Source organism: Corapipo altera, unplaced genomic scaffold (genome assembly GCF_003945725.1).
Source record: "Corapipo altera isolate COAL_440 unplaced genomic scaffold, ASM394572v1 0, whole genome shotgun sequence".
Lineage (NCBI taxonomy): Eukaryota > Metazoa > Chordata > Aves > Passeriformes > Pipridae > Corapipo > Corapipo altera.
The window spans coordinates 87,437,933-87,459,509 of NW_020884872.1; the positions used below are offsets into that span (position 1 = coordinate 87,437,933).

The 21,577-nt window shown below is 42.6% G+C and overlaps 1 protein-coding gene across 2 annotated transcripts in view; it reads left to right on the forward strand.

Moving 5' to 3' along the window:
- NARS2 (asparaginyl-tRNA synthetase 2, mitochondrial) overlaps nucleotides 1-21,577 on the forward strand; it is a 52,286-nt gene that overhangs the window by 18,213 nt on the left and 12,496 nt on the right. The window contains exons 7-9 of one of the 2 annotated variants that reach the window (XM_027665645.1): nucleotides 13,305-13,437; nucleotides 19,841-19,939; nucleotides 20,369-20,412. In XM_027665645.1, the coding sequence (XP_027521446.1) occupies nucleotides 13,305-13,437; nucleotides 19,841-19,939; nucleotides 20,369-20,412 (276 nt within the window). The remainder of the gene's footprint in view (nucleotides 1-13,304; nucleotides 13,438-19,840; nucleotides 19,940-20,368; nucleotides 20,413-21,577) is intronic. The other variant, XM_027665724.1, reaches the window with a different exon arrangement.

The window sequence follows — 21,577 nt, forward strand, 5'->3', positions numbered from 1 at the left end:
TGAAGGCACATTTTTCTGAGCACTTGCAGTGCGGGTTCTCCTCAGACATGGTACTTCAGCCAAATCACTGCTTACCAGCTGAGTGGCTGATAAAGCCTATCAGAGAGGTCAGGTAGCACTGCACTTGTTTGCCAAGTGCCAAGGGGGTTCCTCATGCACTTATAGTTACTTCAAAATCACTTTTAAAGTGATTTGTTACTGTCCAGTGGTAATCTGAAGGTGGGAGGGATAAAATCCTAGCTTTAGAAAATGTGACCTTGAAAGATCTGCCTTTTCACATGGATGTTCTGTATTTCTAATAGTCTTAGTATTTGCTGTTCTTGCCTCATATCCAGTGTTGAGAACTAATGGAGTTTATTGTCTAATCACTGTTGCACAGTTTAATTGGCTGCTGGTAAATAGCTGAAGCGAAATTGCTCAAAGGGCAAGTTTTGCTTATAAATCAAAACGTATGAACTTCTTCAGAAAGCTCTTTTCTACTCGGCTTGTTCCCTCTGAGAGACACTGTCTCTTCTCAGACCACCTCAGTGTCTGTGATATGCTGAATACTCAAGCTAAAGGTTCTCAAAGGACAGGATATTTCCTGTGCTCTGTCTGCTGTGACAAAAGCACAGGTCACTTGACAGCCAACGACTTATGTGTCATCTCAGACATTAGCTGGGGAAAGTTAATAATGAAGAGATTTATTTAACTGTAAGGGGGGGGTGGAGTTTTTGTGTCCCTGGAAGAAGATGGGATGACGTGCATTTGTATGTGTTAGACTTAATTGACTGTCCTGCGCTGTGACCTATATTGAAAGATGTAATTCCGCAAATCAAATAAGTCCAAAGAAAGAATATAGATTCTAATGATTAACTTGAAATACAATCTCACTCTCTGTTCCCTTTAAATAGTACACAGCCTGCTCTGGGACGGAGCAGAAAGCTGAATTGGGCAGATGAAAGACCTGTGTGGTAAATATTTTTTCCACTGCTATCACTCAGATGCACCTTGTTCTCTAAGGATGGATAAATAAAAAATCAATGCTCTTCATTATGCAGTACTTCATGTTCCTATTTTACAGTAGTGTGTTGTTCTTATGGGCATTTTAAATGGATCCAGGGCCATCTAAATTTAGATAAGCTATCTTTATTCATAATGGGACATAACTGTTCTGGGAACCTGCTCCTTTTATTTTAGTTGTTATTTAAGTACACTGAGTGTTTGAGGCCTGCAGCTCAAGTGATATTAAATCCTTTCAGTCTTCAAAAATAGATATAGCTCTTCTAGATGCAAAAGCACCATAGTGAATACAGCATTAATTCTCTAGATGCTGTGAGACCCTCTAGAGCACAGAATTCTAGAATGGTTTGGGTTGGAAGGGACCTTAAAGATCATCCAGTTCCAACTCCTCTGCCATGGGCAGGGACACTTTCACTAGCTCAGGTTTCTCAAAGCCCCATCCAATCTGGCCTTGAACACTTCCAGAGATGGGGAATCAACAGCTTTTCTGGGCAACCTGTTGCAGTGCCTCACCACCCTCACAGTAAAGAATTTCTTCCCAATATCTAATTTAAACCTACCCTCTTTCAGTTTAAAGCCATTCCTCCTTGTTCCATCACTTCATGCTCTTGTCAAAAGTCCCTCTCCAGCTATCTTTTAGCCCCTTTAGGTACTGGAAGGGGCTCTGAGTTCTCCCCAGAGCCTTTTCTTCTTCAGGGTGAAGAACCCAAACTCTCTCAGCCTGTGCCCATTGCAGAGGTGTTCCAGCCCTCTGAGCATCATTGTGGCTTACTTTGGACTCGCTGCAACAGATCTGTGTCCTCTTACGTTGGGGGGCCCCAGAAGTGGATGCAGGTGAGGTCTTACGAGGGCAGAGTAGAGACGCGAGATGCTGTGAAACCCTCAAGATGCTGTTAAGGTTTTATCTCTGATTGGCAAGTTGGGTTTTGCTCTGTGAATGGGACTCCTATATGGTTAAAGACTGTAAATGCATGATAGTAACCAGAGCTGCTTGGCAAATGAAGGTGTGAGGACGCTTTCAGAGTAGTAAAATGTGGGAGTCTTCTTTCCCAAAACAGAAATATTCTGATCTTCCCAATACACAAAGCAGGCAAAACAGTAAAGATTTATCTATTTTGGATTTGATTCATTGAAATTCACCCTTTGCTTTAGCCAGGTTAAATTTGTCATGCCCAGAGAAGGATCTATTCTTCAAAAATTCCTTTTGTCTTAAATAAAATTTTGACTTATTGCAGTCTTAAGGCTCTCAAGATCACCTGGTCCCTGAGAATTTGTGGGAGGAGACCAAGATGGAAATGCTGGGGAGAACCTTCCCCATCCAGTCTTGACCCAAATCCATTTGTGACTTTTTGTAGGACATTGGGAGCACAGAGACAGATCCTGCAGAAGTCCATTAGAAACCAGAGGTGGAGCAGGGTAGGTATGAGAGGCAACTAGGAATTTGTCCATGGGGGCTGTATGTAGTAGGGAACAGAAGGTCAAGTAGGCAGTCATGTCTCTTTGGGGTTAGCTTTTAGCTTTACAGAGCTCATGAGCAACCTCCAAACTGCGGCTGGAAAAGACTGGGAAGGGGAGGTATGGAAAAGACTGACCAAAGGAATCTGGAATCACATTTTCCATGTCCTTGCAGACTACAGGGTGAGTGCCCATGCCTGCATGTTGTCCAGGGCTCAGGGCTCCATTTCACGGTGGGGCTTTTTGGGGTGTTATTCCTGATCACAGGAGAGAACACCGAGCCATTTATAGTTTGTGAGGGTTTTTTTTTTTTTGAGGAAAGTGGGGAGAGAGATGTTCCTTCATTTATTGACTGTCTGCTGTGCTTGTTATTGAAGGCAAGGTCAGAGAAGTACATCTCGTCTCTCAGTGTGACACAAACGGCCTAGTTGGCACAACTTCTCATTTCATTGTGCTTCATCTTTGCGGTGACAGCATCTAGGTTGTCTGCTCAGGGTGTCTGAATCATTGTCAGCTGCTGTAAATCTATGGGCTTTTTAAGGTCTCCAGAAAAGTCTTTATTCAGTGATACAGCTCTCCGCTTTAGTCTCCTCAGTTGCGAATGAGTCAGTAACCAATGTTTGTGGTGAAAGTCTGTAGGACTGTGTGTGTCCTGATATCTGGTTTTAAATGTCATTGGTTTGCTGTGAAGTCTGTGTGGTATTTCTTTGCCCCCCCTCGATCCTCCAGTGAGGATAAAGGCCCCTTGGGGGACCTGAACTGGGCTGGAGGGTCTGTGACAGCTGAAGATGACTCAGGCATACTGAAGACAGCCAAAGCCAATTGTTGTCAAGAAGTACAGCTCACTGGCTGTAGTTATCTTTTTGTTCTTGTTTTGTTTCCCATTTCACCCATCTGCACTTCCCACAAGCTGTACGTACTCCTCTCCTTTCAGCCCCTCTTGCTAATGCTGTTTACATCAGTGTTTTTCCCTTGTGCAACTTTTCATCCCAGGCACTGTCTGTTCTGCCTTTTGCATCATGAGCTTAAATAAAATTTCTTTTCCTAGAAGCTCTGGAAACTATCCCTTCCTTAAATTGCAGAATAAGTTATCTCCACGTTCCTTGCCCTCCCCAGCTCTGTTTCTTTTCCCTTTTAAGGCCTTCACTAGGTTTCTGCTCTCTTGTTCATCTCACGTTCTCTTGAAGTTCCCTGCAAATGGGAGGGGCAACCTAATAGCAGCCTGTTAGGACCTGCAAGGAGATTATCAAGAAGACAAGCCCACTCTTTGCAATGATGAACAACAGGAGGATGAGAGACAATGGGGATAAACTGAAATGAGAAGTTCTGAGTGGATATAGGTGGGAAAAAAAATCATGAAGAAATCTGTCAAGCATTGGAAAAGATTGCTGAGAGAAACTCTGTACTGTTCATCAGAGACACAGCTAGATGGAGCTTTGAGCAGCTTGGTCTGGCCTTCTAGCTGACCCTGCTTTGAACAGCGGACTGGACCAATGACCTCCTGAGTTATTTTCTCCTTCTAAGTTTTTTCTTGGCTTCATTCTCATTTTCATCTCCACCTATCTCATGCATAAGACCATCTTGATGATTTCTCTCTCTAGTTCAGTTTCAGTTTAACATCCCCAGGAGCTGTATTTTTCTACTAACGTAAAATCTCAGCCTTTCATGCTGACTTCTTCCTGTTAATGCCTAGCTATCAAACTTGGTTTAGCTGCGACATAATTAATCCCCCTTGATTTCTAAATCATCATGTATTTTGCTGCTGTTCTGCCAAATCCACATATTCTCTGTAATCCTGCAACTGGTTTTCCGGTTGCAGAGAGGCTCTAAAAAAAAAATCACAGTCACTCAGGCCATTTTTGCTGGGTCTCCTTGAGTTTGTGGAGAGCTGAACTCGGTGAATTTTCTTTTGATTGCAAAAGGTACGTAAGTCCCACTGATTTCACTTGTAATACATCAGTACTTTAGTGCATTTCAAAGCATGGAGGAGATGGAGAATGAAAGAGGGAGTGCTGTCATTTTTGGTTGGTGTTCAAGGAAACACTGCAGAGCTTAAAAGAGATGGGTTTGAGGCTGCCTTCCATAAAAGAGGCTTCATTTTCAGCAGTCTGGCAAACACAGTTTTAAAATTTGATTCCAAAATGACTTGCTAATGATGAAACAGATTCCATTGTCTTTAAGCAAATATTTGCTCTACATTGTACAATTTTAAACACTTCTGAATGCAGCTGCAGGAATGATGTCCAGTTGTATAACATTCCTGTTGCTAAGAAGCAACAAAAATAAGTGTAATTATTTATCTTGGATGTCTGAAAAAAATCTCTGACATTTCTTGCACAACATTTGTTTGAGTCTGACTCATAATGCAGACTCTTATAATTAGCGCACTAACTTCCATTAATTAGGCTGACACTTAATTGGATCTATAAAAAGCAACTGTGACATGTCTGGTTTTAATCAATTACCGCGTGCTTCAGTCTGGTTCATGACTGCTGCAATGATTGTTAATGACTTCGTATTACTAGGAGGCCAAATACATGAACTTTGTAGGTACAACAGTGAGTCTAGGGTTGCTTGGCTGGTTGGAGCTTTACAGTCTGCATGGATATGCTGTTGGTCCTTTTTTCCCCTCCACTTTTTTTGGAGGGGAAGCAGGTAATTCACTTGCAAGAAGCACAGTGAGCATGTGCTGACAGTAGCTGTGGGTCAGCCATGTGCTGGGATCCACATATGGAGGGGCTGAATACAATCCCAGCAGTCTTGGACTATGTGTTCTTCGTTTTATCTGCTGGCTGTAAAAATGAAATGCAGGTAGCAACAGAAGAACAGGTTGTATACTCATCTGGTGAAAGATGTCATCAGCTGAGATTTTTGGTCCTCCTTTTACAAGGAAGCTAAGCAAAAGCATCATATTTCTGTCTTGAATCCAGTGCACAGTCCCTTTTCCTTCTCTGAATATCTTGTCATCCCTATTCCAAGCAGTAGTAGGTACTGTAGGATCTGTGTCAGAAGAGCCCAGCGTCCACGTTTGTGTAGGGCCTTGCAGCTCAGCTTCACCATGTGCCCAGACACCACCAGGAGAGCTGCAAGGGCTTAGGTAGCTGTGGCTTTGTGAGTTACAATAGGGCTGTTATAACCCTCTGCCCGCATGTTCCCCTGCTGTAGTAGCCACATTCATGGTTACTTCTGCAAACTTGTTTTACTTTGTAACTGAGGCAAGCAAGAAGCTTCAGGTGGCCTCTCACTGCAGCTCAGCTGGCCATCAGTGGCTCGTGGCTCTGTAGCAAACTTGATAGCTCACAAGAGCATGAACGTGCCTTGTGTCCAGGCTGCATCTCCTGCTTCTCAGGGAGCCTCTATGCCCTGAGAAGTGGCTTTAGGATGAGATGTGAAATTAGACAACTTCATCCCTATTTGCTCCCACAGCTTTCCTTAAAATAGATACACAAATCTATTAGCGCGTGCCCTAAAATTCTCCAATTTGCTGTCACCGTGCTGCGGTAGAATAAGGCTAGATCTATTTAATACAGATTTAAGAAATTTTTTTTGTGTAGTTGCTTACTTTTAGTTACTGTAGAATTGTAGACCTTGGAGATTTTAAATAGTTACACCCAAACTTTGGAATTGACCTAAACCGTGAGTCCTTTTGTACAGTAATGCACCCACCAATGCATTTTCTTGTTGTGATTCTTTTTTGCAGAGTTCATAAAATCCATGTTCATCTGAAAAACAAAAATTAAAGAAAATATCTTCTTCATGGGTGTTAAAAAGCAGTTTTCAGAGAACATGGGGGTTTTCCACTTTGAAAGGAAAAAGATTTAACCCAATTGTTTCCCCCCCTGCCATGTTGGTAATGTATTTTTATGGCTTAGAGTAGGAGTCACAGAAATGATTAAATTTTGAAAAACGTCTTTACTCCCTGTTTTATTTAAATCTTCGAAACATTTTGTGTAACTCTTTGTAGAATATCTCTGTTAGCTAGAGCATAGGAAATGGTAATTTCAATAAATGTTCAACTACTTTGGTGGCTTTCATCAACCCAGCTTGAGTTTTCATTGCTAATCAGTCATTTTATTGACTTTAATTAGAAATAATAACATCAACACTAGGACAAAACAAGACTCCACTGAGAATAAAGTAAAACAGTGTTGCATAAGAGGGTGGAGAACCCAGGCTGATGTGGTCTTTGAGCCTGGAGCAGACAACTTTTATGTCTCTGAGTAACACTTATGTCCTTTGTCTCAATTTTCCGCTATTCTCCTGCCATCTGTAGGCTAACAATCCAGTGCCTAGCTCTGCTCTGGGGTTTAATAAACAAAATTCTGGGTGCTTTGCCAGATAATTAGGGTATATGGGTCATATTGTTGTTAATTACTCAAGTGTGCCTGGATCATTTTCAAGCAGAAGTGGATTACCTAGGGAGGATTTTTGTCCCATCTTCTGTATTTTGCTACTGGAACTGGTGCAGAGGCTATGGCAAGGGGAGAGGTGGTCCTGGAGTGTGGCAGAAGAGTGCTGTGCACATGCAACCTCTCAGGCATTGTGGGTCCCTGCCCTTTGGAGATTGCAGCGAGGGAAACTGCTGCGTTGCTTCAGTCTGACTGGTTGGGGGGGAAGTTGGCACTTCCCAGTCTCTGTCTGGGAACTTAGACAGTTGTTTTTTTTTTTTTAATTTATGTTTCTATTTTTGGATGCTTACAAAAGGAAGTACAGTCCCATCTTGTTGCAGCATGAGTTGAAACCTTAGCACTCAGCACACCAGCTCTGCTGCCCAGGCCTAATTCTCACGTACTGCTACAAAAGCCCTTGTCAAAATGCAGCTTTTCTCACCTGCATTTCCCCAGACAGCAGACAGAAATGGCATGTCCTATGAGGAGTTTTTTAAAGCTTCTTTTCCAGTCCCTTCTGCTTCCTTTTCAACAGAAACAAGTTCACTTTCATTGGGCAAAATCCAAACCACCAAACAATAGTAAGGGGAGTATTATTTTTACATTAAGGTTAAAAAACAGGTATTTCTGTCCAACTCTGATGGTTTGGGGTTTATTTTAACACAGTCTACCCAGCTCTAGGTAGATATTCTGTACAATATTCTACCTCTTCTCCAAACTGCTGGGCACCTGTACCTCTCTAGCATCATTAGGAGCTCTGGGTTTCCAGCTCCTCCAAAAGCTAGACCCTGGAGACATTGGATTGATGTGTTTGAATGGCTGTCTCTGTGTGTGTGGTTTTTTGCAGTGAACCAGAACATCTTTCACCATATAAATTTCAGCATCCCTGAACAGTCCCAGTCGTGCTTGGGTCAAACACTGCAGCCAACTAGTGTCTCCTGGCAGCTGAGCAAAGTCATCTGCTTATTTCAACGGAGGAGGCAGGTCCTCCATGCTCAGAATTAATATGGTCATGCTGGAACAGAGTGGAATTAAATCAGATGGCTCACTTTATTAACTTCTTCCCTTCCTAAGGGAAAGGACAGTGGGTTGACAAAGCTAAACTCCTTGGCTTTAGGGTCACCTTGCTGTTCTTTCCTCCTCTGCTGACATCATCTGTTGTTTTGTCCTTGGGTTAGAATTGTTTCTAGATTTTCTTGCAATCTGGATTTTAGCGTGTATATGACTGGGAGAGGTTGGTGGATCATGGTGTAGGGGAATGTACAAGGGTCACATGCTGTGTTCATTTAGCATGGCCAGAGATGGGATTTTGCACAAGTCACTGTTCAGCTTAACTCTTCACTGCAGACCTTGTCAGAGTAATCACTATTATTTGTGTATATGCAGACACCTGTAGTATTTTGGGGTAACAGCAAGGGCACCACTCTCACCCTAAGTGAATTGTTCCCCCCTGCCATGTTGGTAATGTATTTTTATGGCTTACTCTAAGAGTCACTGTGATGATTAAGTTTTGAAAAACATCTTTGCTCCCTGTGTGTACTGGTGTGGTTTAGTGCTTAGCCCTGAGTCACAGCAACCAGCTTCTGCCTCCAGCTGTGTCACTGCTGTGGTGTTGTGACCTCGGCATGAGCTGTAAGCTGACTGTGCAGGGATTGCATCTTCTTGATTAATCGCCTTGTTCAGAGTTATATCCCCTTGGTTCGACAGCACAAATAAGTCTTTATTATCTCGGTAGCAGTGTGGAGTCCTGGCTCAGAAAAGGAGCACAATCCATTCCTGGCTTGGGAACCATTGGCACAATTAATTCTATTTGGATTGCAGCATAAAAATTGCCAGTAAGGCAGAGACAGTGAGACCTACAAACATTGCAGGAGTTTAATTAAAAGAACAATTTGAAGCAGCTTTGGGCACGGATACTTATTACTTCTCTATTGGTTTCTATCACTGCCTCTATAATGAATTGTCAACGAACTCAAATGAAATGAGCTTTCATTGTGCGTGGCAGAAAGCTCCCAAAGGGAGAGAGGTGGCTACTTCAGAAGACTGTTTCAGTAGCATGTGAAATAAAGGTGGAAAGGGGAAGTTTCTCCCTTCCTGAGTGTTCATAGGGTGGAGAACACAAGAGCAGTCTGTGCAAAAATGAGCCTCCACCGAGTGACCGTCCGTGTGAAGAACGGCTGTGCTCCAACAATGCTGCCAGGTGCTGCTTCACTGTCCAAAGGCACTCCTGTAAGCCTGTAGCTGGAAAGTGGCTGAGCCCTTTGCTGGGCTGGGATGAGCAAGCTCAGGGTTTTGCAGGATGGGCCCTGGCTTTTGCCACATTTCAGTGTGTTGGAGGGAGTGCCATGGGTATTCTCTTGGCCTCCACATTAAGCTCTCAAATTTTCCCAGAGAACAGGACAGAGTGAAATACAGTTACAGAAAGGGAGCAATTAATTAAGCGGCTCTATGCCTTCTTCTGGTGTCAACCCCGGCAGCGCCTGTGAACTGCATCAATGCACTTGAGCTTGCTGTCCAGAGCTCTGATCTGGGTAAAGCTGACTGCAAAGGGGCTCTTTTCAAAGCTTCTCTTGTATTCTTTGGTAGCACATACAAGGGCAGTGTTAATGCTCTGCTGTAATGGCTAAGAGAAAAGGCTCAACAGATTATTAGGCTTTTTTTTTTCTTTTCCTGCGTGCTTTTGTTGGAGATGAGGAATTAGCACTACTGTTTGTTTTTTTTAAAGACTCTTTGGTGCCCACAACCCTAACTGACCTAGGCACTTTTGGAGACCTAACCAGAATTTTTAAGTTATTTTTAAATACTGGAAGTCTTGCAGAGGTCTGGGAATGTTAAATGATTAATTATTTGCATCGTAGAGCATAGGACTCACAGCCCTGGACTGAGGCTCCATTGTGCTAGGTGCTGAATGCACACAGAACAAAATTACTGGTTTTGCCCTCAGTACCATGAAATTGGAGTGGAGTCAGCTGCCATCCCTCTTTTCTAACATATTTATACATTCTCAGTGTGATACAGCAGTGTATCAAATCACAGATATGTTTTTTATAGCAGACGAAGTACAAATAAAGGCTGGATTTGTGTAGCAGGCATTTGCTTAATATCTTGAGTGGAAGAGCACAGTAAACAGCATATAAATGCCTGGATGGAAATAATTGTTCACGCATGGAGTTGATAACAGGGACTATATATTTTTAGCTGTGTTTCTCTGTTATGTCCAGGCCTCTGGTCAGTGCTACATTGTTGTTACCAGATGACTTGCATTTACTGCGCTCCTTTGATCGTTTTGCCAGCATGTCATCTGGCTGGTTTCCCTTTGCCAGGATCCCAGGATTGTGGTGAAGTTCTCACAGTTACTTGTATCTGTCTCTTTCTCCTTTACAATTAGCCTGGGAAATGAATGATTCCTCCCCTTCCTGCACGTTTGTTTATTGGGGGGGGGGGAGTTTTGTTTTTTCCTTTCTTCCAAGGGGCAGGCAGGCAAACTCAGCCCCACACCAGTGATATGAGGTTCTACAGGCTATCACAAAGCCCTTACCCTTACTGTTGTTGAGCACTCTGGAATAGTCCGTAGAGTTGCAGTGCTAATGGTTCATTTTGTAAACATAGGTGGTTCTCAGTTTACAGGTTAGAGAAAATTCATTCTAACAGGATGCCTAGAGCTGAGAAAAGACAGAAGTTGGTTCCTGTGGGAACAGGAACAGTTGTTCTGCACTTACCCTCCCCAAAAGCTCTGTCTCAGGCATAGAGAGGCTTTATTCTTGTAGTACAAAACTGATCTGTGACTGTGAAGTCTTTGACCATAGTTGACATCTTGGAGCAATCTGAGGAGTATTTTTTATTTTTGATTACTTTTAGGTATCATGCAGTTGGCAACCCCCTTGGAAAATAAGTAAGTAGTCATCATGCTTGGGCTGCTGTTCAGCAGGAAATAAGTACAGTTCAAAGTACTCTTAGTAGCCTGCATTGCTGGAGACTGTCATCTGTCATGGTAACCTACAGTGACTGAATGTCAGTGCCTGTGCCTGGACAGCCGCAGAGAAGTGTGTCTCTTGCTGAAGCCAGACTGTTGTTTTGTGGGACAGGATCTCCTGCTAGCCAGCTAGCGTCACACTTTAGTTTTAAGTGTTACTTGGAGGACTTCATGTCAGTGAGAGATTAGAAACCTGCACATCAAACTGAGCAGACCTGAATGGGTACTTCAGCAATTGCAGGCATTTCAAAATATTTTTGTCCTATGTCTGATCCTGGCTCAACCACAAACTGAACTTGTGACTAAATTCATGTATTTAGGGAAAATTCTGTCTTTAACTGAAGAACCTAAAATTGAAATATTTTAGCAAAAACCTGAAACGTGGGGACAGATAGAACAAGAACCTGTATCTCCTGTTTTCCACTGCAGGCCAGCCTCCACAACGTACCAAGCAAAAGGTTTTGACCAGTTCTGCCTTAAACACGAAACAATTTTGACAGCATGACTCATTCTTTCATATTTGTTGTTTGTACTGCTATAGCAGTTGAGGCTCTTAAGCTTTGGATCCAAGACCTTGTTGTGCCAGGTGCAGTAGGAGCAGGGGAAGAAAACAAACCAAAACGGCCTTGTTGAGGAAGAACATGTGTTTCTGTATAACCCAAGACAACAGGTGGCTACAGATGAGGGATCACAAGGAACCTATGATATAATAGTGACCTGTGCATTGAGTAACAGTCTTGGTGCATCACTTATCTAAACACTGATGAGGTTTTATAGGCGCTATAGCACAGGGCAGTTTGAAAGAGGATGATAGAGAGACAGCAGAAGTTTCACAGTAACATCGTAGCAAGCAACAAAGGCAGCAGAGTGAAGAGGCATTCTGAAAATGATGCTTGAGGAAAGATGTTTGCTGCAAAATCTGGTTAAAGTCATAGATGCTGTGGTCGTGTATGAGAGAGTGCAGGTACAGGGGCAAAGTAGAGACAGAAAGTGTATTTTTTGGAGGGAGGAAAGCAGAACCATGGGGAAGAGAAACCTACAGGCAGGCTGCATATTGAGTCTTGACCTGAAACTTTCTTCTGGTGTGTTTACTACTAGCAACTCAAGGAAAAAGAAAGTGCTCTTTCTTTGGATCATAACCTTTAACCAACATGTGACATGAGGAAACAGATGAGTGAAGCAGAATGTGTGTGTTCCTTTATTTGCAGCGCAGATGTCTCCATAAGGGGCAAAGGAAAAATGCTGCTTTTTGTAGTGTTGTTTATTTAAACTTCAGTTTAACAAAATTAGCCTGTTCAGAAACTTCAGTGAACATCCTCTTTAAATTGAAAGCTGGCAGAGCAAGATGCAAGCCAAATACCAACCCCAGCTATTAGCACGCATCCTTTCATGAGCGTCAAACTGTGCTTAATCTCTACTGCTTGGGTTCTGTTTCTCTTACATGCTGCCTACAGCTGAAAATAACGTCAAGTTAAAGATGTACTAAAGATAGCAGCTGCCCAGTTCATGGTTTTTCTGAAGCAGCTCACTCTCTTCCCCAGTCATGATTTGCTTCCCATGCAGCAAGAGGGGAAACACTGCTGTCATGGCATCTGCTTGGGAAGCTCTCGCTGGCTTGAGGATGCCCATGGTATAAAAGGTATTGCTTGTAGTGCAGCTTCCCACATAAAACTAAAACTTTTAAGGGTGTGTTGGTGTTGGATAGGAAGGTTTCTTACAAGGGAAGTAGAAACACAGCATGACATGACTGCAGAACAAGAGAGGATGTGTTTAAATAGACTCTCCAGAAGGTGGCTGGAGAATTGCATTGGTTGCTCTAGCACCAAGCAATATCCCAGATGTGTTCTCTGCAGTAGGGACCCTTTAACTGAACCATTTTTAGGTGTGTGGACGATGCCCAGTTGATTATCTTGAAGGCTCTTTCGGCAATAAACTTCGGTCTTGCCACTAGAGGGGGACTGCAAGCCATACACCGTGCATCCATTCTGCTGGGCTTCACCAACCACCCCTTCATGTTTGCAGCAGCCCAGCAACTCCAGCTACCGGACACTTTCTGCTCTGTTGTGCTCTGGGGTCTCACAGCACCCATGAAGGTCAGACATTGCAACCAAAGAAACAAGAAAGGATGTGATCAAGGAGAGCCTGACTGGTGTGATGACTGGGTGCTTCTCCAGTTATCTGGCTCTGCAGAATGCTGTTTTTTCTTCCCTCACAGTTGCAAAAAGTGTCCTGAGCACAACTTGTGCACAGTGAAAGCTGAATACTGTGTGTGCAACCTCCCTGAGTCATGAAGAGGTGTGAATAAGTCCTCTCCATGTCTGGATAAAGGAACATAACAGTGGCATATTCAGCAGTGCCATTAAATGGGTCAAAGATGAAATAGAAACATCATTGTTTCTAGATCCTGAGATAAAAGCGAGGGCTTTAGGTGTAACAGACTCACTTGTGTACTGAACCTGACCTACCTGTTTATTGTCACCTTGCAGGGCTTTTACCCACGTGTTCACCTTTGGTCCGACGTTCCGAGCGGAAAACTCACAAAGTCGCCGGCACCTGGCAGAGTTCTACATGGTGGAGGCTGAGCTATCCTTCACTGAAAGCCTACAGGACATCATGCAGGTGGGCACTCCAAATGTCTGTGCAGGACCAGTTACCAGAGCTTCTTCCTCCTCCCTGAGATGTGCTCCCTACCCTCAACTGAGGTCACAGCTCCTCTCACCCTGTGTGAACCAAGTAGAGGCTGCACAGGGGTTTCCCAGGGATTGGGATTTGCTCAGCAGAGATGAAGCCACAGAGGGGATTTGGAAGGGAAGATATGCACACAGCCCTCATGTGAAGCTGCACAGTTGCTGTATTGCCAGGAAGTGTGTAAATGTGCTTGACTGGGCTAATGAAAGTGGCACTCTCCCTTTCAAAACCTTCAGCACCTCTCCAGTGAATGAACAATATTTGTACAGTGTTTCCCTTGACGTGGTCTGTAAAGGCCTCTTTGAAATCTGCATTGAAATCTGAAGTAGAAACAACAGGTTTTGGCATACACTGTTCACTGTGGCTTTAGCAGAAGACTGGAGGAAATCCTTAGTCAGTTGACTTTTGATTTTTTGGGATTGACCTCTCGGTTGCAGTTTAACCACATGATGGATGCTAATGCATTTTACTAGTCTCAGTGTAAGCCAGCTTATGTCCAGTAGGATTTATGAGTAAACATCCTCACAAACTCTGGTTTATCAGATAAACTCCCTGGAAAGCTATTGGAGAAACAGCCTTATAAAGAAAAATACCTGAGACACTGGCTACAGATTTATAAAATGACATCCAGGTGGTCATTTCTTCAACTTGGATCATACACATCGCTGAGTCACTATGGCCAGACAGCAGAACTGACATGCTCTGTGTGCTGCTTCTCTGTCCCGGATGTCCAGATGGCACTGGACTGTGTGGACTGACCACTGGGAATCTGTGCTCCATCATTAGTAGCATCCTGCTCTTTCTTTGCTCTTTCCTTTTCTCCAGAACAACTTTGTGTATTCTTAGAGCATAGCATGTATATATGTTCACACCTTACTTCCTGAGTCCTGTTTCTCTAGGCAATCAGGAGCTAAATGAAATCTTCACTGCTTTTATCTAGCATAATAAGCAGGGTCTTCTGTTAAGTGGTGTTTGAGCTCTTGAACACAGCATCAACATATCCTGTGCAAGAACCCTAATTGCTTGTCTTTTGAAGTATAGACAACCAGTTCAGACAATTCAGAGAATTAGGGTTGAGAATTGTTCTGGAATGTGTAGGGCTTTTATTTGTAGGGAAAGGAGGAACTTCCCCCCTTGTCTTGGCTTTTGTTGTTGCTAAGTATCTTGTGAAGTCTCATCTTGTGCTCTCTTCACATCTTCCCTCTGTCTTAAAGTCTTTGACAACTTCTTTCCCTATAACAGAAAACCTCCTAACAGCCTTCATTTTTCATTCCTCATAGTGAGTCTACATTGCAACACCTTAATTTTGGGGTGTTCTTATTTGCAGAAGTGGAGTTCCCATTTTGTTTATTTTTAAATCATTGGGCAATCACTCTTTAAAAAAACGGAAAAACACCAACAAAAAACCCTGCCAGCTGCTCTAAAGCCTAAGTCAAGTTTCTTTCCTGGTGCAACTGACCTAAATTCAGTGTTCTCTCATGTATCTGCCCATTGGGCAGTTTGTCTGTTTGTTGTCATCTGCAAGTTCTTTGTTCGGTGAAAAACACCCAGTTGAAAGCCTCAGGGGCTCTTGGTCACGGTTACCATCTGAACTTTGTCCTCACATAAAGAGCTGAATTGTTTAAGATTTATTTTTAAAACTGATATTCAACATTTGGACTAAGTACCTCTAATAGTAACTAGTATGCTGGGAATGCTCAGCTTCTTCAGGGACATCTTGAAGTATTTGCTCGTACACCATTAAAGAGTCTTGCTATAAAGACATAGATGTTTACCATTCACTGATGAGGCCTTGAGGTCTTTCTCTCAGCCAAAGCTCCAAAAGAAAACATAGCTTTCCTTATGAAATAAAAGGAAAAAAGAAGATTTAATAACCAAGTTAAATGTATTTAGGAACAAAGGGCCTGAAATCTTAGAGCAGTGGCCTTTTTTCCCCACTGTAATTGCACAGAGCAGTGCTCAGTTATTCCTAAATTAGTAGCACAGTTCTTGCAAAGTCTCTTATGTGTTAATCATGCAATATAAATTTCTGTTCTCTGCCAAAATGTGTTTTAGTGCTACAAAGAAGCTTCAACTCTCACAATACTGGTTTCATAATACTTTCTGTGGAAAGTCCCATGTGCTTAGTGCAGTACTTTATGCTGCATGGCTGGATAACAGTATTTTCTGCTTTATTGTACAGGGTACCTAAGGGTACCTATGTAAGGGTATCTAAGTGAAGTGAAGAAGTTGGGTCAGGTTGCTCCAAGGCACTTTTCTCCTCCAAACTGGATGAGAAGGAGTTAGAAGAAGGTCAGGTAGACAGTGGAAGAGGTTCAATTGTGGAAGTGTCTGGACTTTCAGACATGACCATCTAGAGTCATCTCCCCTCCAGTACCTGTATTGGAGGTCCAAGGTCTCCAGTTTCATTTGTCCTCTGAGATGCCAGTTGTCAATCTCTCCCTCTCTCTTGAGTGCTGTGTTATGTAGCTGTATCTGTACACCGTTATCTTCTGTTTTTCATTCTGCTGTCTTGGCAGTGCAGTAGATTTAAAGGATCCCACTTCACTCCTGACACTAATGGGGTCTCAAAGAGGCCATTTGATACAGTCATTATTGAATTTCATAAAACACACATACAAAGCTATGCTAAAAAAGACATTATTTAGGCTGTAAAATTAAGAAATGCCAGAAGGCATTTTCCTGATGGCATTTTTGGGAGTTTATGCATAGTGTTAGTCTTCCTTAACAAGATCACATCCTAGCACCACTGTCTCTTTAAGGGATGAAGAATATATCTCTTTCAGATGGAGAATACAATTTAACACTCAGTATTTGAGCTCTGCCCTGAGGGCAGAAGTATTGTCTTCCACTGGTTATGTATTTCATCAAAATTAATTTGCTGTCATTACAGCCTAGTGACATGGAGCATTATTACCTCCATTTATAGAAGGGAGTTCAGGCATGAAATGAAATCAGTGGGACTGATTTTGGGTGTCAACTTCAGAGAGTTTGGATCTGAAACATGTATGTGATTTGATTTCCAGAATAGTTTGGACTCAGCGTTCTTTCTGTCTTCAGTGCTAAGGCTGAGGCACTTGGGCAAATCTGACTGCAGTCTCAAGGGAACAAACACTGGCAATCACGTGGGAAAGGTTTGCTCCAAGTGTCTTGCTCAGCACTCTTTAGGGACATCGGGGTATCTATAGGACTGTAGGTTCCTTCTCTGAAGTGGCATCCAGCTGCCATAGCTGAGGCTTGTTGTATTCCCTAACTTATATCAGCATTCAAGCTTGAATGGCCAGTGAAGCAGGGGTCCTACAGACAAGTCTCCTTCCTTGCATAACAACAGCATCTCTCTAGAGTGGGTCCTGAGCTGTTGGTTGTGTAGCTGAGAGAGGAGATTTTATGACCAAGATTAGATGGGAATCCTCCCCTCTCTGTGCGTATATATGGGGACACATGTATGGTGTGTGTGTCCAAGCATGAGAGCAAGAAATAATGCTCCACTGGTGTCTCATATGTAAATAGCCTGTGATCTACACTACATCCATATGCATGCCTCAGGTAAATACATAAATAAAAATCCTACTGGCAGGTCATGCGATTTTTCTGAAAGTGTCTTATGTAACAGGGGTGATGATTTGAACTCTTCTTGGAGTGCACAGCACCTCCAGTTGCTGCTGCTGACATTTACTGCTGTTTTATTGATGATTTCCTGTTTCAACTCTGATCATAATTTTATTTGGGAAAGGATAAGTTGCAGTATCAAAAGATCCAAGTTAAAATTAAGCAATACCCCTGGGAACTGCTCCTAATTAAAATTGAACAGTTAACCATTGAGTAACACAGCAGCATTGGAGAAGGCCAAGGTTGATACTGCTGAACTTTGAAAGGTGAAAATAATGAGAGAAAAGCTGTAGTGTTGAGGGAGGGGGGAAAGCTTTAACCTCTGTCCTTCTTGTCTGCCCTCGTACCAGCAGTTTCCACATTGCCATTATGAAGCAACCAAATTAATGGGCTTTTGGGACATCAGAAGTCCCACTGCTGAGATAAGCTACTTGCTGTGATTCCAATGCCTTTTTCCCTGTATAAGTCTCCTATCAAACATGTTTCTTTCAGGATATGTTCAAACCGATCACTTCACCTGTACCTCCAGCTCACGTTTTCCCTCAATTCAGCAAGCCAGTGGTTACAATTCTCCACTCATTTCTCCTATTACCCACTTTCTAGTCCTTCATCTGCTTAAAGACATAAATTCTCAGTTTAAGATTTTTTTTTCTCCTTTTCTTTTTCCCCCCCTCTACTGTTTGTGTCTAGTACACGTTTGGCATAAATAAGAGCACTGATGAGGCCAGTGTATGACCCACGTGTCTGGTTTTTTTTGCCAGGATAAAACCTCAGTCTCAAACCTGGAAATATTTTCCCGATTGTTTTTCCCATACCACCCACATCTTTTTTCCACAAGAGGAAGCTGCTCATGTTGAATGCTGTGGGAACCTAATTGTTACTTTATCGCACAGTGAGGGAAAAAAAGTGCTAATTAAACAACATGCTTTTCTGAAACCAGATGATACTTTCATTTTCTAGAAAGAGGAAGCTTAATGTAAAATCCCTTCGTCTCTGCCTGGTGAAACCAGATGAGTTGCCAAGAAGTTTTCTGATTTCATTTGCATAAGCCTTTTTCTAGCTACTTTGAAGAAAGTTCAAAGCTGACTGTTTGGTTATTTGCCACTCAGCAGCAGGAATGCTGGCTTTTCATTTCCTCTATGTTTGAGTACCAGGAGGGGTGAAACTGTTAATCTGCATATGATAATGCCGTTCCTTTATTTGCATCTTCCCTTTTTAGAAAGAAGGCCCAGGTTAAAGCAAGAGTCTTGAGTCTGGGTTTGGCTCCAGAGGAGTCAAAATGGACTGCTTTACCAGCTTTGCTAGGCTGGTGGGATGCAGAGATTATTCAGCACAGAGTAGTGTTCCAGCAGCTTGGGAAAGGTGACAGATGTTCATCCAAACATAAGAGTTTGAACAATGTGCCTGAAATCTCATCTCATACAGGCTATGTAAGTAGCACAGCTGCTTCATTTCTGTGCCTTGTGTTCCTCTTACCCTGTAGGATCTGGTTCCTTGTAAGGGCTTGTAAGGCAGAGACCTGCTGCTGCTTCTTCTGATCTGCTGACTGAATGTCAGGTTTGTGTTTTCACAGTTAGTCTTCCCTGGGCCTTGTGTCCAGGGATTGCTGCTCACCTAAGTGTCATTGGTGGATACTTTGCTTCTCCCAACCCTGCAATTAATGAAGTGGTTGTTATACTCACAAAAAAAAAAAAAAATGTGCCAGGATTTTCAGAGATACTTTTTATTATGAAAAACCTAGTCCCATACCAGGCTGAGGTGATGTGCAGCCCAGCTGCGTTGTTCTGTTCTTACCAAGGAGGGTAGAATAGGAGGGTGATTTTGAAGAAGGATTGGGGCCATCATCAGTTGATACCACAGGTCGTACCACTACCTGCTTTGTGCAGGTGTGAGACTATGAGGAGTCATGAGAACTCTTAATCTGCACAACAGCAAGTGTCCTGAATGGACTGCTTTGCTTAACCAAAAAAGAGAATTACAACAGGTTGATGAAAATGGCATTGCATGGGGGGGCTTTTAATGGCATTTTAATTTCTTAATGAGTGAAGCCTGTTTTACTGGATAACTATATCCAAATTGGATGATAATGTCATTTAGTTAATCCACATTAGTTTAGGGAAATGGAACCACATCTTTTTAGTTTCTCAAACATCCCTGCACTGATGTGTCCTCTGCTTTAGCTCTCTACTCATCTCTGTGTATCTTCACTTTGCTTTTACTCTGCAGAATCTCTCTAGCTGGGATCCATTTGGTGGGTTGGCTCTACACACTACAGGTTTATTCTCCTTTCCTTTAGTTCTGCTTTTTCTTATAACAAAGCAGAAATCCAGAATGACTCATTACAGGACAGATACCTCACTAAGAATTCATCTGAGACCAGTCTCCACAAATGGTTGTAATATGTGTCTGTCTGACCAGGGTTGCTGCTTGAATATTTCAACTGTGCTGTTTTTCACTGGAGATACCTGACTGAAGATACTGAGGCCATCAGCAGACACTGAAGTCCTAAACCCATAGTAGAAATAAAGGTTCCAGTCCTCTTCAACTACTAAGCAAGCCTGCTAATTAGGAACATTAGCAAGCTGGTACCCTCTTATGCAGTCTGACCATGCAGAAGAACAGAAACTCCTTCTGTACCGTTTCGCTGATGTGTACCGTGTTTCATTTGTAGTCTGGGACACCTAAGCAGTGTTCATTTTTCATCCATTTCTCTTTTTTCTATTAGGTTATGGAAGATCTTTTCAAGACAGTAACAAGCACTGTGCTCTCCAAATGTCCTCATGATGTTGAACTTTTTCATAAATATGTAGCTCCTGCACAGAAGGTAATACATGTGACAGGAAAGAGCTGCAATCCTGTTGTGCATTTTGGGGGTTCTTGGCTATAGGGAGGCTGATTTTTTATTATTCTTTTTTTTACTGTGTTGTCCTGCGTTAAGAAACTGAAGAACTAAATGTCAACCTGAGCTTAAGTGATTGTTCAGGCCAGCAGAGAGAAGATACACAGCTTTCTGTAGCTAGTAGCAAGTATGGTGGAAGTGTAGCTGTCACATCATCTGGCAGCCTCTGAATCATCAGCTTCAATAATTGGGTATTCTTTTAGCACTGAATGGCTGGGAGTGGATTTTGACCCATATCTAGATCAGAATGCAGTCCCACAAATTCAAATATAGAGGAAAATCACTTTTCTGAGTTTTCTCTGGGCCCCTGAACCCTTAAGAGTATCTTTATATGTTTATGTTTTTCTTTTGTTGACCAAGGACAGGTTGGAACAAATACTGAAGAACAAATTTGTGACGTAAGTACTATTTCAAAATGATCTGGAAGAGGGCATGTTCTTTCACAACTCAGTATCTTCTGGGTTAGCATAATATCTCCAAAGGAGCATGAATTGCAGTTCCCTTTTACTGTTTGTCATTACCCTTTCATCTCTGCATGAGACTGACATCTGAATCTGCTGACCTTTGGCTCTTGCTCCCCTGGACAAGATCCTTTTTCTATAACTGTATCCTCCTTCCAACATGTACGTGCACAGTGGTTTGCTCACTATCTTGCTTGGTTTTGGCCTTGGTGCTCTTCTTTCAATCACATCTCCACTCCAGCGGCTCCCTTTTTATAGAAGTATTTTTATGATATTTAAAAATTCCAACTTTTTTTCCTATTCCCAGTTGGTTGTGCAACTCCTATTCCCAGTTCTATGTGTGCTAAAGAATTGAAGGGTTTAGGTTTCCCTCACTGGCCCTCAAGAATACCTCCTTCCATACTCTTGCCTATGTCTTCAAATAGTGGAGCTCTCCATTTGTCCCACAGAACGCTGTAGGTCTGCTCAACCCAGCACTGGTTGTCCTATTAAGCTACAGCCACACTTGGGCAATAGGATCGTGATAGATTCTCCCTGTGTCTCTGTCTGCAAGAGCACCGTGGAAGACCTCAGGGAAGTTACCGTCTCCCCATTTCAGTCCTCTCTTTGGACCTAACTGATATTCCTGAGAGGACAAAGTTGCCACTCAGCTTCTCCCATGGTCCAAGGAAAAGGAGAGAGAGTCAGAACATCTTTCTCCCTCTTTATCTCTCTCTTCATCAGCTACTGGCAGATCTGGGACATTCCTGGCTTACACACATCAGTTACATGCGTTGAACCTGTGCCAGTGATATACCTCATTTGGACTGTGGTCTCACATAACCCAAACACATGGAGCAATATATTCCTTCTTGAGGTATTTCCTCCAGAAGCCTTCCCTGTGTTAGTGAAACCTTGTAGCTGTGTATAAAGAGCTCGTACTCCTTAGAGAATTTTGTTTATAATTGGATTGAACCAATGATACAGAAAGATGAAATTATAGTGATCATGTTGTTCTTTCTGTTATATAGTGTATAGTTCTGTTGTATAGTGTCAGGTTATTCCTCTGTCCATGACATTTTGCTTGGTATGTGGAAAACTTGTCAGCCAAAGTCTTTTCCAC